The sequence below is a fragment of the Uranotaenia lowii genome, chromosome 3 (assembly GCF_029784155.1).
Source record: "Uranotaenia lowii strain MFRU-FL chromosome 3, ASM2978415v1, whole genome shotgun sequence".
In the NCBI taxonomy this organism is placed as follows: Eukaryota; Metazoa; Arthropoda; class Insecta; order Diptera; family Culicidae; genus Uranotaenia; species Uranotaenia lowii.
This window is the reverse complement of record NC_073693.1, coordinates 110,350,728-110,364,430: the sequence shown is the minus strand read 5'-3', so window position 1 is coordinate 110,364,430 and position 13,703 is coordinate 110,350,728. Positions and strand designations below refer to the sequence as shown.

At 35.1% G+C, this 13,703-nt stretch overlaps 2 protein-coding genes across 3 annotated transcripts in view; one reads left to right on the top strand and one right to left on the bottom strand.

Annotated features, from left to right (window-relative positions):
* Nucleotides 1-13,703, bottom strand: part of LOC129755100 (uncharacterized) — a 198,097-nt gene that overhangs the window by 105,001 nt on the left and 79,393 nt on the right. The gene's annotated exons all lie outside the window — the stretch shown is intronic.
* LOC129755102 (uncharacterized) lies at nt 4,415-6,103 on the top strand. 2 transcript variants are annotated; one of them, XR_008739165.1, is made up of 4 exons: nt 4,415-4,680; nt 4,743-4,843; nt 4,906-5,032; nt 5,095-5,142. XR_008739165.1 is itself a non-coding variant. In XM_055751434.1 (3 exons), exon 3 carries the CDS (start codon nt 5,398-5,400, stop codon nt 6,016-6,018), a length of 621 nt encoding a protein of 206 aa, XP_055607409.1. In that variant the 5' UTR covers nt 4,415-4,680; nt 4,743-4,843; nt 4,906-5,397; the 3' UTR covers nt 6,019-6,103. The 2 variants fall into 2 exon arrangements, 1 of the variants encoding a protein (XP_055607409.1); XM_055751434.1 differs by having other exon boundaries at nt 4,906-6,103.

The following is a 13,703-nucleotide window of genomic DNA, read 5'->3' as shown; positions in this document are numbered from 1 at the left end:
TAGATTATAGTCGTTTTAACATATTTATGTCATTCGCGACTTTATAAACGTTGCAGTTGGCGGATCGTTATTGAAAAACTTATCCGGTGCAACTGTGTTCGATGTTTACTCTTGGGCTCGAACTCGCGAAATCTTCTTCTCCTTCTCCTTCTCCTTCTCCTTCTCCTTCTCCTTCTCCTTCTCCTTCTTCGTTTACCAACATAACCAAAAGATCCTGGAAAATGAAAGGCTAGCGTCCTTCATTTTTCTTTTCAACGTAATCTCTGTTACATTTAAACATTCATTGCAGAGATCCTACTACGGCAAGGCCAACTATGTGGTAAATACCGCAAAAGATACCGGAACATGGAAAAAAAATAATGCGTGGAGTTCCTTGCGAAACGCTGCTTACAGATTTTTTGTTAAAATAATGCAATGTTAAATCTCAAACTGTAAAAAGCTTAGATCTCACCAAATAAATTGCTATCGAGAGCATAAACTTTTCACTGATTTGGAACCATTCGTCATTAATTGATAGGAGCAAGGCTGATGATGTTCTGATACTGGGACCTATTGCAACCAAAGCTTATGAAGCCGTTTTGCCGCTTCTCAAATCTTTCCGGTGTTTGACATATCGACGGGATTTTCCCATTTGATACAACGCACTTTATAACTTGTTCAAAATAACATCATTCGCGGTTATAATCAGCTGGCTTCGATGTACGATTAACTGTATAGAAACTATTTTTTACTTCTGGAAAGACATTTATTTAACGGAGCAAAACTTTCGACGTCCTTGCAAAACAACGCCTACTTGAACTCCACCGTTAGTACCCGTACAGAAGAGACATTAAAAAAGTGAAATGGAGTAGGTAATTATTATTATTGTCATTCAGGAAAGAAGAGAACACGTGCGTTCAATCTGACCATTTGACTTCTCCATTCGAAGACCTAGGTAGTTGATAATAAGAAAATTCACGTCCAATGAGAGAATTCATTTAAAAATAATTCCGATGTGAGAGGCTCAAAAGCAAAACACCACACCTATTTCTTAACGTTTCACGGTTTCATGATTTCCCAGAAACGATGAATACTTTCTGGCATTTTGACGGTCGTTTTCATCTTGCTGTGAGATTCTCCGTTATTTACAATTAGGAACTTTTCAAATGGATACAAGAATGGCTCGGAATGATAATTTTGACATTTAGCCTTAATGTATGCTAACTAAGTTCCAGGCGCTTTTGGTGGAAAATTTATTAAATTATCGAGTTTTCTGTTTGAAGTTTATAAATGTATCAAGCTTATTTTCAGGTGATTAAATCGAAAAAAAAAAACATAATAGAAGTATTTCACTTTTTAAACTTGAATTATTAACTTGTTCGTTTTGATTAAATTATTTATCATTCAATCCATCAAGATTTGTTTTTAATAGGCAAAAAAAAACAACTTAGTGCTTATCTTAAAACAAACAAAAAAAAACCGTGCTTCCTTCCGCAAAAATTTCCTTTGACAGGATGTTTTTGAGCTGTGCTTTTTCCTTCTTTCAACTTTAATTGTACCCAAAGTTCAAAGACGTGTTTAAGATTAGGCCAACCATTTCGGAAGTCACTTGACAGAAAGATTTCCGTCTCATGATTCTCATTTTCTCCGACTCTAGTCCCGTTGACTTTTGACCCGCCTCAAATTTCAAGCTACTACAATAATACCGAGCTTCCTAATCCAACGAAAACAAAGTTCACGACAGAAAAAAACGAACTGTTCAACACAGCCAGTTATTTTTGCTTCATAAATAATTTATCGTGCTCGTAAAAATATCTGCTTATCTGGTCCTCCCCATCTGGGTCGTCGAGAAGAAGCGTCCTCGGGGCCGGGTTTTTTTTTCTCTGTCCGCCCACCACCGGCAACCCCGTTTCGCGGGCTTTCTATCTTTGCAACCAGTTCAGATTCCGGTTTGCCGAAACGGAAACCTGGCCGGCCTAGAAGCATCAGGAGGCAAAAAATTGGGCCGGGCCTTTCGCCACTTTGGCGTTTTTCTGGTGACACGCTTACGATGCCCTTCGGGGAATTAGCGATGCGGTTCGTCCTTATTCCCTCCTGTATCACCTACTTCTTGGGATAAGACCTAGAAAACTTTTGAACTCCAGGTTAACGGGTAATTTTTGTTTGCAATAACAATTTTTATCAAAAGGTTTCATTTTTTTAGGTACAGAACCTATATAAATTCAAAGCCAAAATATTCGGTAATATCTAAATTGAGGTCACCACAGATAAGCTAAAAAACAATTGTCACTTCCAAATTAATCGACCCATCCATCAGAGGGTTAATAAGTAAGCAGTCAAAGCAGTGTCCCTCGAGCAGCAGTTCATTTGTCATGATGAGTGTTCTACGCGCACCCATTCACATCCGCAAGGAAAGAGTCAACCGAGCCACAAAAACGGTGGGAAAGGGGGGATGTTGATGAAACGATACAGTCACTCCCGTCAAATTTCCCCGCTGATGACGCCGCGATGACGACACCCGGAAGCCATACGAAAAATCAACACCCCGATTTCCTTAATTTGGACGGTCAATATGTCGTTATGCTATACAAAGCTCCGACCAACAAATGGTGGACTGACTGCTGGAAGGCTGGAAAGGAGGGATGAATTGTGCGTTTCATTCAATCTTGGAACAAATCTAATTTCCGATGTGATGATTTAGTGATGCCGACCGCCGTGTGTTATCCGGTTTTGATGTCACACGTTTTTGTGACAATGGAATGTTTTGAATACTTGAAAATCCATCAGTTTAACGAAAGGAAAATTCATTTAGTTAAACAGAGATAAGCAAATAACATGTCACTTCCAAAGGAGTACTTTTTGTGGAATTTTTCACCGCTTACCACTGATTTAAATTGTATCTTAGGGAATTGAAGCAGCTTGAAATTTAAATATCTTGTGCACTACTAGGGTTGATATTATTCCAAGGCCTAACACAAAGCTCCATGCCAAATTTCATATTTTTTTCACAATTCTACGAGTTGTTTAGCTGGGATAAATCAAACAAAAATATTAGACATGATTCGTTCTAGCCAAAGTTAAAAATTTATTTTTCGATACTTTTTTTCATCATTGAAAACCCGTTTTTGCTGTCCAACATTACATTATTCTGCGAATTTGAAAATACAATGTTGCCTGAATAATTAAATATCAGTGAAACACAGACATACTTTCCAGAAAATCAGGGAATTCGGAATGGTCTTCTTAAATTCAGACAAGTTATGAAAAATCAGAAACATTGGCAAAAAGCTTCTGGGATAGCTAAGTTAGCAGGTGAGTTGCCTCCTGAGCCGATGTCCGCGAAATCGAGCCCAAGAGTAAACATCGAATAGAGTTTTTTTTGAACGAGCACAAACACATACAGGATCTTATTGAAACTTGATGTTTCCTCGAAGAGATTACTTTTTCTAAACTCTAAGCGCACATCTTCCGAAGATATGATGGCTAGCTTCTTACAATACTGAAACAATCAACCCACAGAAAGTGTACTATTTCGATTCGATTTCATGCCCGCTGGCTTAGAAGACTTGAAGGCTATCCTCTACGCCGAGGGCTACGGCTTTTTGAAGTTGAGTTGAACCGGATAAGTTTTTCAATAACGGTCCGCTAACTACAACGTTGGTATAAAGTAGCAAATGCCGTGATGGTAAAACATTGTCAAAAAAAAAAAAAATAAAACATTGGCATGGTCACCACTCATATCGACTCGGGATTTCAGTCGAGCCGGTATATGGTCGAGAGTGGACAAGAATAGATGCGAGGAGAGTTGCTAGATCAATTCTTTGAATCTAGGGATGGCTGCTCGAGCTGCGAAACTGTATTATTGCTTCCAAGGAAGTTCTGTTTAGTTAACATTGAAAATATTTTTTTTTGAGAGGAGGAAATACAAATTCTGTCTGACGAAAAATAAAGTAGAGTAGAGTTTAGGGTGGTCGGATTTACCGGTTTTTTTCAAATCCGGTATTTCGGTATTTGAAATTTTCAAAAGGTTTCAAAGGTTTCGTCTAATTGCAGTAGTAATGGCATAAAATGCGCAGAATATATAACGCAATATATTTTGCAACATTTTCAATTGAAAAATATTGCATTAAGCCTTTAAATAATCACTTTGTAATAAATCTATCATCACCCTCATGATAATCATGATATTTATCATCGTCATTTTATTAATTTAATTTCACATTGAGGATGCAGAAATAATAGAAGTTTCATATAGTTTGCGACGAATTTTTGTCCTAAACTCTGTAGAACAGTTGTTGCATCGTAAATTATTCCTTCATATTTATTGTTAAAATTGATACGTTTTGATTATGTGGCAACATTTTTTGAGAAAAAACCCATTCCTTAGCTAGATTTTATGAACGTGCAGCGGGTAAATCCCCAATAAGAAAATTCATCCGAAAGATGTCCGATTATTGGAACAAAACGCACAAGATTGAAGAATCGTCGGGCCAGTTCTCCCGACTGGGAATGTCAATGTTTTGGATTTGAAAAGTTGGCGGCAGCGGGGATGAAAAAAGTTGACAGATTGTCAGAAAAAGTTCCGGTTGACCACGCAACAGACGCGCAAAAAGGACGGCGGCTAAAAAGTTTTTAAGTGGCCACGCAAAAGTGGACCAGATCAAGTCCCCATAGGGACAAAGGTGCTCTACTCGGGAAGAGGTAAGCGCAAATTATAAAAAAGCGTTCTACGCGTTTTACCAATGCAACTCACTTCATCGCAGACTTCTCGGCCACACAAGTCAGACCAGGGCACCCGGTCAGCAACTCAGGGGCGACAGCAGGTTCGCTAAACAACACAAAGGTCGGGATAGAAAAGCGCCAAGTAAGAACCATCAAAACAGAGGCAGAACAGGAAAGTAATTGTTCCTTTTCCTCCCACAACAGCTGCACCAAGCGCGTATCTGCATGCGAGACTAGCACCAAGGCACAAGGCCTCAAGGCACCCGGTCAGTAGTTCGAGAGCGACAGCAGGTCCATTGAAAGACGTGAGCGTCGGGAACAAAAAGCGCAAGTAAGCACCATTGAAGCACAGAGGTTGAGCGAGGAAGTAATTGTTCCTTTTCCCCATAATAGCTGCGCCACGCGCTCATCCGCATCTTGAAAAAGCGCGGTGAGAAGAAAACAAAAAGGGGTCGGAAAAGTAAGTAGCCTTTATGTGCCAAGTCCGACGGAACAACTAACGTCACGCTCCCCTCCGCCAGGGCCCCTTTTTTCTCTATCCCTTTTCCATCTTAAGATCTCATCGCTCATCGCTTTCCGAGTGCATCCAAATCGGACATCGTAAGCACATCTCCGGCTTTGTGCTACCTTGCGAAATCCGCGACAGTTAGCAGCTTGGCAAAATCGATCGGAATCCTTCGGCACTTTCAGCTGTCAATGTGCCGTGGTCGGACGCCAAAGAATCCCAGCAAGCAGAGTCGGGTGTCATCATTCGCAGCGCCGGTTGCGATCAACTGTGGTAGATCGACAGCTTCTGTCGCTTTGGCTGCGAGGTGTAAACTGTGGCTTTCAAGTTCAACGGGAACCTGCGAGGCACACGAAGTTCGGTCAGCGGTGTCGTTCGCAGTATCAGTTGTGGCATCGGCCACAAACCGGGAGCGGAGCAACGTCCTAGCCACAACGGGGACAGCATCAGCGGTGGCATCGGCAACGAACCGAAATTGGAAGAACGTCTTGGCTGCAGCGGAGGCAGCATCAGCCGTGGCGTCGGTCACAAGCCGAGATCGGAAGAACGTTCTGGTCACCACGAGGGCAGTGTCAGCGGTGGCATCGGCCACGAATAGAGTTTGGAAGAACACATCGGTCACAACGAAGGCAGCATCAACTGTGGTACGACCACAACCTAGAATTGGTGGCAGTATGTACTGTGGTAACGACCACGCATTCGCAACGAGGGCAACAATCGGCTCAAGATCAACAACAAGGACGATGGAGCGAGGCGCGACGAGGATGCCGAGCCCTGTTTTGCGCCATGCGCCAAAACTGGAAAAGCTGTAAGTGCACGTTTTTCATTCAAATCTCGAAATAGCATTTTAGGAATTTGGGTATAATGTTGCCTAAAAAATTATAAAACAAAATTGAAAATTAAGTACCATTGAGCATTATTTTTATGTGGCTCTGACCACGATAAGCCTCCATAACACAGTATCGAAGAATAGATTTTACAGATTTAGTAAAAGTATTTATAGTCTTTCATGAAAATGATACGAAATTTGATATACAAAAAGATTTTCCTTTTAAAAATGACTTAATCAATTACCAAACAAAACTCAAACACTGTCACAAAGTTTTTGGTTGACTCACAAAATTACATATTATTGTTGTCTTAAATACGGATGTTTTCCTCGCAACCTAGGTCGTGATAGCATTATGTTTGCCTTTCCAAAATTAAAACAAACAAATTGAAAAGATAATCTTTTAAAAAATCAGTCTAAATTCAGCAATAATTATAGTCGTTTGGATCTGATCCATACGCTCTTTGTTGCTACAATACTGTTGCAAATTTATAAAAACCTTTTTACTGCTTTGTCGGAAAAAGAAAATGCTTCAACAGCATTTTAAATAAAAACAACAGAGTTTCATCAATTTACTTGAAAATATTGATAGGATATTTCTTACAAATATTTCAACATGTGTTTAAATGCTGGCTCTATTGAAACATTTTTATTTTTAAAACAAAGTATAGGAAGTTTCTAATCAACATTTTTGGTTTTTAATTTTTGAAATCCCTTCAACGTTTAGAACGATTTTGAAAAATTTGGCCTGTTTAAAGATAAAACATGTTCGCATCTTTTGACCAAATTCCATTTTCTCAATGAAAACTACTGTGATATAATAATCAAGCAATCTTAAATTTCTTGTAACTGTTTCTTTTTTCAGTCATTGTTCGCTTGTACAGTAGGGTGTCCCAAAATTGCATTACTTCTGGGAATCTGGGGGCTCACCCTCCAAATGGTAGATTAGGATGTGCAGAACAAACTTTTGTATGGGGTCGATTAAAAAAAATCATGTTTAGAGGTTCCGCAAGCGCGATCTTTAAAAAAAGTCCACTTTCAAAAGATTTGATTTTAAATAAATTCTGGGTCCAAAAATTTTCATAAAATTTATATATTTTATAATTTTTTTAATTTTGTTTGAGTTAAAAACTACACGTAAAAAATACAAAATGAACCAAATTTTTATCAAAATGTAAAAATAGCAAGCTATTTTCAAGGAAAAAAAATTTTTTGGTCCAAAAATTTTGAATTCAACTGACCGAAATGTGTACCAAGCGTAGAATATTTTTGATACCAAAGCCATCAAAAGATGCGAATTTTTGTGCACTTAAACTTGCTGAACAAAACATGTGGTTTGTATCAACGTGTGAACAGCTATTCACGATTTAATGCTTAACAAAAATAACAATTTAGGATATTTTTTATTTAATTTTTCAAATTTGTCTTAATAAATACCTACTATAAAACCAAAATACTTGCAAAAAAAGACTGATGGTTTAAAGAAGTCATCAGAAGGCCATACGCCGAATTTGAGCAGAATCGGACAACAGGAAGGGGTTGCACTGAATCTCAAGTGTGAAAGGGATTCTGAGACATAGTGTTCTAAAGAAGCATAAAAAACTGGGTTTTCATCATACATTTTTGTCTTTATCAATCGATTGCTTGGTTATGTAAGTTTTATTAAAATTTCAATTAAGACTAACATTTCACCTGAAGACTGCAACTCGATTGGACTTAAAACAAAAAAGTTATGGCTGTTCAAAGATTGTATTTTGGCTACAAATTGTCCTGTAAAACTCAATGAGTAAAAAGTACTCATTGTGTGTTAAACGACAATTTGCCACAAAAATACAATCTTGGAACAGCCATAACTTTTTTGTTTTAAGTCCAATCGAGTTGCAGTCTTCAGGTGAAATGTTAGTCTTAATTGAAATTTTAATAAAACTTTCATAATCAAGCAATCGATTGGTAAAGACAAAAATGCATGATGAAAAATCAGTTTTTTATGCTTCTTTAGAACACTATGTCTCAGAATCTCTTTCACACTTTAGATTCAGTGCAACCCCTTCCTATTGTCCGATTCTGCTCAAATTCGGCGTATGGCCTTCTGATGACTCCTTTAAACCATCAAAGTCTTTTTTTGCAAGTATTTTGATTTTATAGTAGGTATTTATTAAGACAAATTTGATAAATTAAATTGAAAAATATCCTAAATTGTGATTTTTACTAAGCATTGAACCGTAAATAGCTCTTCACACGATGATACAAACAACATGTTTGTTCAGCAAAGTTTAAGTGCACAAAAATTCGCATCTTTTGATGGCTTTGATATCAAAAATATTCTACGCTTGGTACACATTTTGGTCTGTTGAATTCAAAATTTTTGGACCAAAAAATTTTTTTTCCTTGAAAATAGCTGGCTAGTTTTACATTTTGATACAAATTTGGTTCATTTTGTATTTTTTACGTGTAGTTTTTAACTCAAACAAAATTAAAAAAAATATAAAATATATAAATTTTTTGAAAATTTTTGGACCCAGAATTTATTTAAAATCAAATCTTTTGAAAGTGGACTTTTTTTAAAGATCGCGCTTGCGGAACCTCTAAACATGATTTTTTTTAGTCGACCCCATACAAAAGTTTGTTCTGCACATTCTAATCTACCATTTGGAGGGTGAGCCCCCAGATTCCCAGAAGTAATGCAATTTTGGGACACCCTATTGTACAGTCTTGAAATGTTGTGAAGCGTTAGTTCGATAGCTGAACTGAAATTTGTAAAGTTTCATGTAAATATTTCATCTGAGTGAGAGATGGCAGCTTGTCAATGCTTTTTCAACGCCACTCTAGCTTTAATTCTAAAAGTACATCGGCAAGTTTTAGCAACAATCATATCTCACATACTTAAACCTTGTAGCAAGGTTTATTGAGCTTAGAGTTTGAAACTGATTAAACAAAATATAAGTATTTGTACTCATACATATTTGGTAAAAAATAATTTAGCTATGTCAATTTTATTACAGTGCCGTTGATGAAATGATGATGAAAAGTTGATGAAAAATTTACCGGAAATCCCGGTTTTTTACCGTCCCAAAAGTCGGTATTTCCGGTATTGGAAAATGGACGGTTTTACCGGTTTTACCGGTTTCGGTAAAACCGGTTAGACCACCCTAGTAGAGTTTCGTGCAATCTGACAATGATGTATGCAAAACAATCAAAGGACAGAAATGCTAATGTTGCTGATTTTTTAAGTTTTGGCATGATTTTTGAAGGCCCAGGTTCAATTTACAAAAGTGCGACAAATTGGATAATTCAAACAAAGATCACACTAAGGAACAGCATTTATGGTGTCTATGTTACATAATGTGATTTTGAAAGTTTTTTTTGTCTAGAATTTGAATCATTCGTCGGATTTTGTCTATAATCTTCAGTTTTGATGATCTGGCGTGTGGAAATGGTAAAATTTATCAGTTTTATTTAAATCGATCTTTGATAACTGGAAAACAAATAAACCTACATAAACACTAAAATTAATTTTGAATCCATTTATTATCCTTCACTAAATAAAGAATAAGGATCCTAATTAGAAACAAACAGAGTTCTTTTAACTTTAACCACGTGACGTTCACAAATTGGAACTAATTTTTAATTATAGATTTTGAATAGCAATTCCACAAAACTTTTGTATTGAAACTCAAATCTTGACAATCAAAACCTCTAATTCGTCTTTAGAATGAATTTTCTTTCAAAAGTGCCTTGTTTAGTGGCACAGAATTTGAAACCAATCATATTAACTTCAAAATTCATTCATCAAATATTAATTTAACTCATCAAAAAGCTGGTGGCCATGTGACAGGTGTTTACTATTCACGATACTCAACAGATTTAACAAAAAAAAACTTAAACCTAGTATCCTTTCCTTTATCACTTATCACTTATTCTAATAAATATATCGTTTATGTCATTACAAATGTTATGCTAATACGAAATATTCTTTAAAAACCCAATTCCAGCCCCAAATCCATTTTCTCTTACTTGTTCTTCTAAATGCTCAGTTCCACTTTCAAAACGGATCTGAAAAATTAAACAAGAAAAAATTCACATTTTTCTGAGGTGCTGGGAACTTAAGAGCTTATTCTAATTGATTTGGATGCTTTGAATCCAAATATGCAATTGAATTTTTCCATATTTTTTTTAAAATAGGTTAAAAATTATTTCTGCTCTTTTTTTCAAAACTGTAAAACATTACAAAATTTGTGAATCATGATGTGAATCGATGATCAAAATTCCCGAAAACCTCTAGTAATTTTGATTCCTGCGAAAAAAAAAGGTTCAAGATTTTTTATGTTTACTTTTTCCCACTTGTAAAATCGAATATTAGATGTTTTTCAAAGCAACAGTCAAATCGTTTTGAAAAACATCTAATATTCTTATTTCAATAATGTCAAAGAAACTTTTAATGATATCTTTTTAAATATCTATAAATTTTAGAATTAATTCATTGATCTCTGAAATTAGAATATTTAGGGCAATTATTATTGTTTCAATGAATGGTAGTTATAAACAAATTTAGAATCAGGTTATTTATGTTGTTTTGCTTAATAAGTTATCAAAAATTGATTTCACTAAAACCGGATAGAGGTATACCAAATCTGACAGAAGATTTTAGCTCAAGACGACAACATTTTTCAAATCAATCTTTAAAACATTGGTACCTACCGAACATATTGTTCCCATTTAATCTTAAATGTTAAAATACTAATCTTTTCCATTTTCATATTTTCTATGATTTTCAATCAAATTTACCGAATTTTATAGTCCTAATATTTAATTAAAAAAAAGTTTGTTTTTGTATTTAAATTTTAATTAATTTTGAAAACTTTTTCAATCAAATTTACTGAATTTTATAGTCCTACTATTAAATTTTTAAGAAAATTTTATTTTTGTATTTCAATTTTAATTGGGTAATTTTGTAAATTTAATCTTTTTGGAAGCCTATCTAAATCTAAATTTTTAATTTTAGATAATCATAGTTTTGTCCTTTCCAGGATTCAATATTGATGGCGCCAAAATATTCGTAGTTTAAAATTTTAAACTGTCTTAAAAATTTAAAAACGTTTCACTTATTTTCATTAATTTAAATATTCTTTTTTGAACCGATCTTATTTTTCAATTATTAAATGAAAAATTCGAAAAACTGATTCGAAGTTGCAGCATTAAATCTGAATTTTAATGCTCAATGCTAACAAAATTAGTATTTGCTTTATGCTTTCCATATTAACAACAAAACGTGAAATTTCTCATTTTTAATGTTTATCAGTTTATTATTGATTGTTCGAATGACTAAGTTTTTCAACTTATAATTTGTCTGTCTAAGCTTTTAATGATGAATTGAACATGTTGTATTAAAAATATATGAAGTTTTTTTGTGAACTCGACATGAACAATATAAGCCATTTATTTTGATTACTGGAAGAACTTATATATGGTTTTATCTCTGACTTTGATCACTGGTACTCGTGAATTATATTTTTGCCTTTCTTTCAGAAAGGTATAGTTATCTGTCGATTTGGGAAATCATTAATTATGGGTCTAAGATATACCTTTATAGGTACATATCGAATCAGCTCGTCGAGTTCAGACGATGTCTGTGTATTTGTGTGTATTGGTGTGATTTTTTGTAAACTTTTTTTGCACGTTTTTGCGAAACTGGGCAGTACAATAGAAATGATTTTTATCTTAAAAAATTTGATTTTTTTTCTTCTTCGTCCTATAAAAGAAAGAAAAAAAAACAAAATAGATTGAAAATTAAATTTTCATAGTAATTATCATCAAATCATCACTCCAAAAAACGTGCCAATTTGGCTTGCTAGCCACAACCAGCAATAACTAATCAAGATGATCGAAAACATGGCGCGAAAAGCGCTGGGTACGCATTCACTCCGTGTAATTTCCCATAAGGAAAACAGAGGGCGCCTCCGATCGAACGACATACATGAATTTATTTACAAATAGATGTCAGTCAAACAAGCATGTCTAATATTCAATTTAAACAAGTGAATGAAATGATTACATTTATGTTTACCAGTCCACCCTTAGAGTGATCCAGATCCAAAAATAAATTCTGAGTTAGACACTCAAAATCACAGTTCATGTTAAGAAATTGCACCATGGGGTACAACCCCGAAATTGAATGACTCAAGCCTAAGGACTAGACCCTCACATCGCATATTTCTTTAGTGATGTCCCATCCTGCGCCTAACGATAGATTCTCAAGCACAAATTTCTCTGAGAAGGGGAAAACGACACGGGACACGGGCAGTGATGCCACATTTCTATCGGTATTTTGAAACCCAAAAAAATCTTTTATCGGTATGTAAATCCTAAAAATCGGTATGAAAATCGGTATTTGAGGTTAATATTCAAAAATGCTTACATTTTCAACTTCCTAACGTATTTTTCTTTAAATAGAAGCTTGCAATAAACAGCAAGTCTAAGAACTCTTATGAATGTTCATTTTTAGCTCAAAACTATAGCTGACTTAATGTGTTTTAGCATATATTATTGCATTTTCTCCGTAACTTGGTTATAGGTAACACTAGTTTACACAAAACGACGGTTTTCAAATTTCAACAGAACTTTATGTTTGTTATGACTTGTACATTTTTTTTAATTTTAAATCTATCTGCTTTTGCTGACGAAAGCAAAAATCACAAATGAAAATTCAGCAGAAAATCCAAAATAAGTGTTTCTTTTCAGTACTCATAACTAAATGGAAATTTATTTTTAAAGTTACCGTTTAATAAGCAAAATAGAGGCATGGCGAACACCTTCAGGTTACACGTTGGTTAGGCATATAAATTGAATAAAAACTTAAAACTTTGATGTTTGGCTAAAGTGGGATGTAAATTTGATAAATTCGATAAGGCAATAATAGAACCAGGTCAACCTAAGGGAAATTTTAAGCACTTACATATCCAATGGCTTTTTGACGTTCGAGGTAAATATGGGCCCAAGTTGATGGTCTTCGTTTTATTGATGGATTTTCGCTAATCTGGCCAATACATCTTTAAGTATTAGATATGAGTTCTAGCGATTAGAAAAAGAAATGATTGCAGAAAGTTGAGAGAGTTGTTGCTTCAATTTTTTTTATAGCCAATAAAAAATTAATTTTATTAATCACGCATTAGTCATATGAAAATCCAAGAATTTTATGAGAAAATAAATGAGAGATGTGCTCTAAAAGAAGGTGTTCTTCCGAAAAAGATTAAAAAACACATAGTTTTACTATAACCGAAACCCATTTTGCCTGGCGTGGTCTTTAATTCTGCGATATCTGCAGTTTAGGTACTTATGATATTATTTATTTGGCTAACAAGATGCAGAAGGATTGAAGATTATACCGATGATATTACATACCGTGTATCTGATTGCACTTCAAATCTCGACATACCCCATCTGGCGACGAGTTGAACAAGGATTATGATTATATTCAAACGGTGTATGTATTTCCTTGAAAAGTTAGCATCTCACGAGACAAGAGCTTTAATGCGATCGTCAATTGAGATTGACCTTAAGGAACTTCTATTGGCAGTCGCAGAAGGTCAAATATCAGCCTTGAGCTTAGTCCATTGGCTTTGCTCAACATCAAATAGTGCATCATTTGACAGAACAAAGGAACAAAACAGC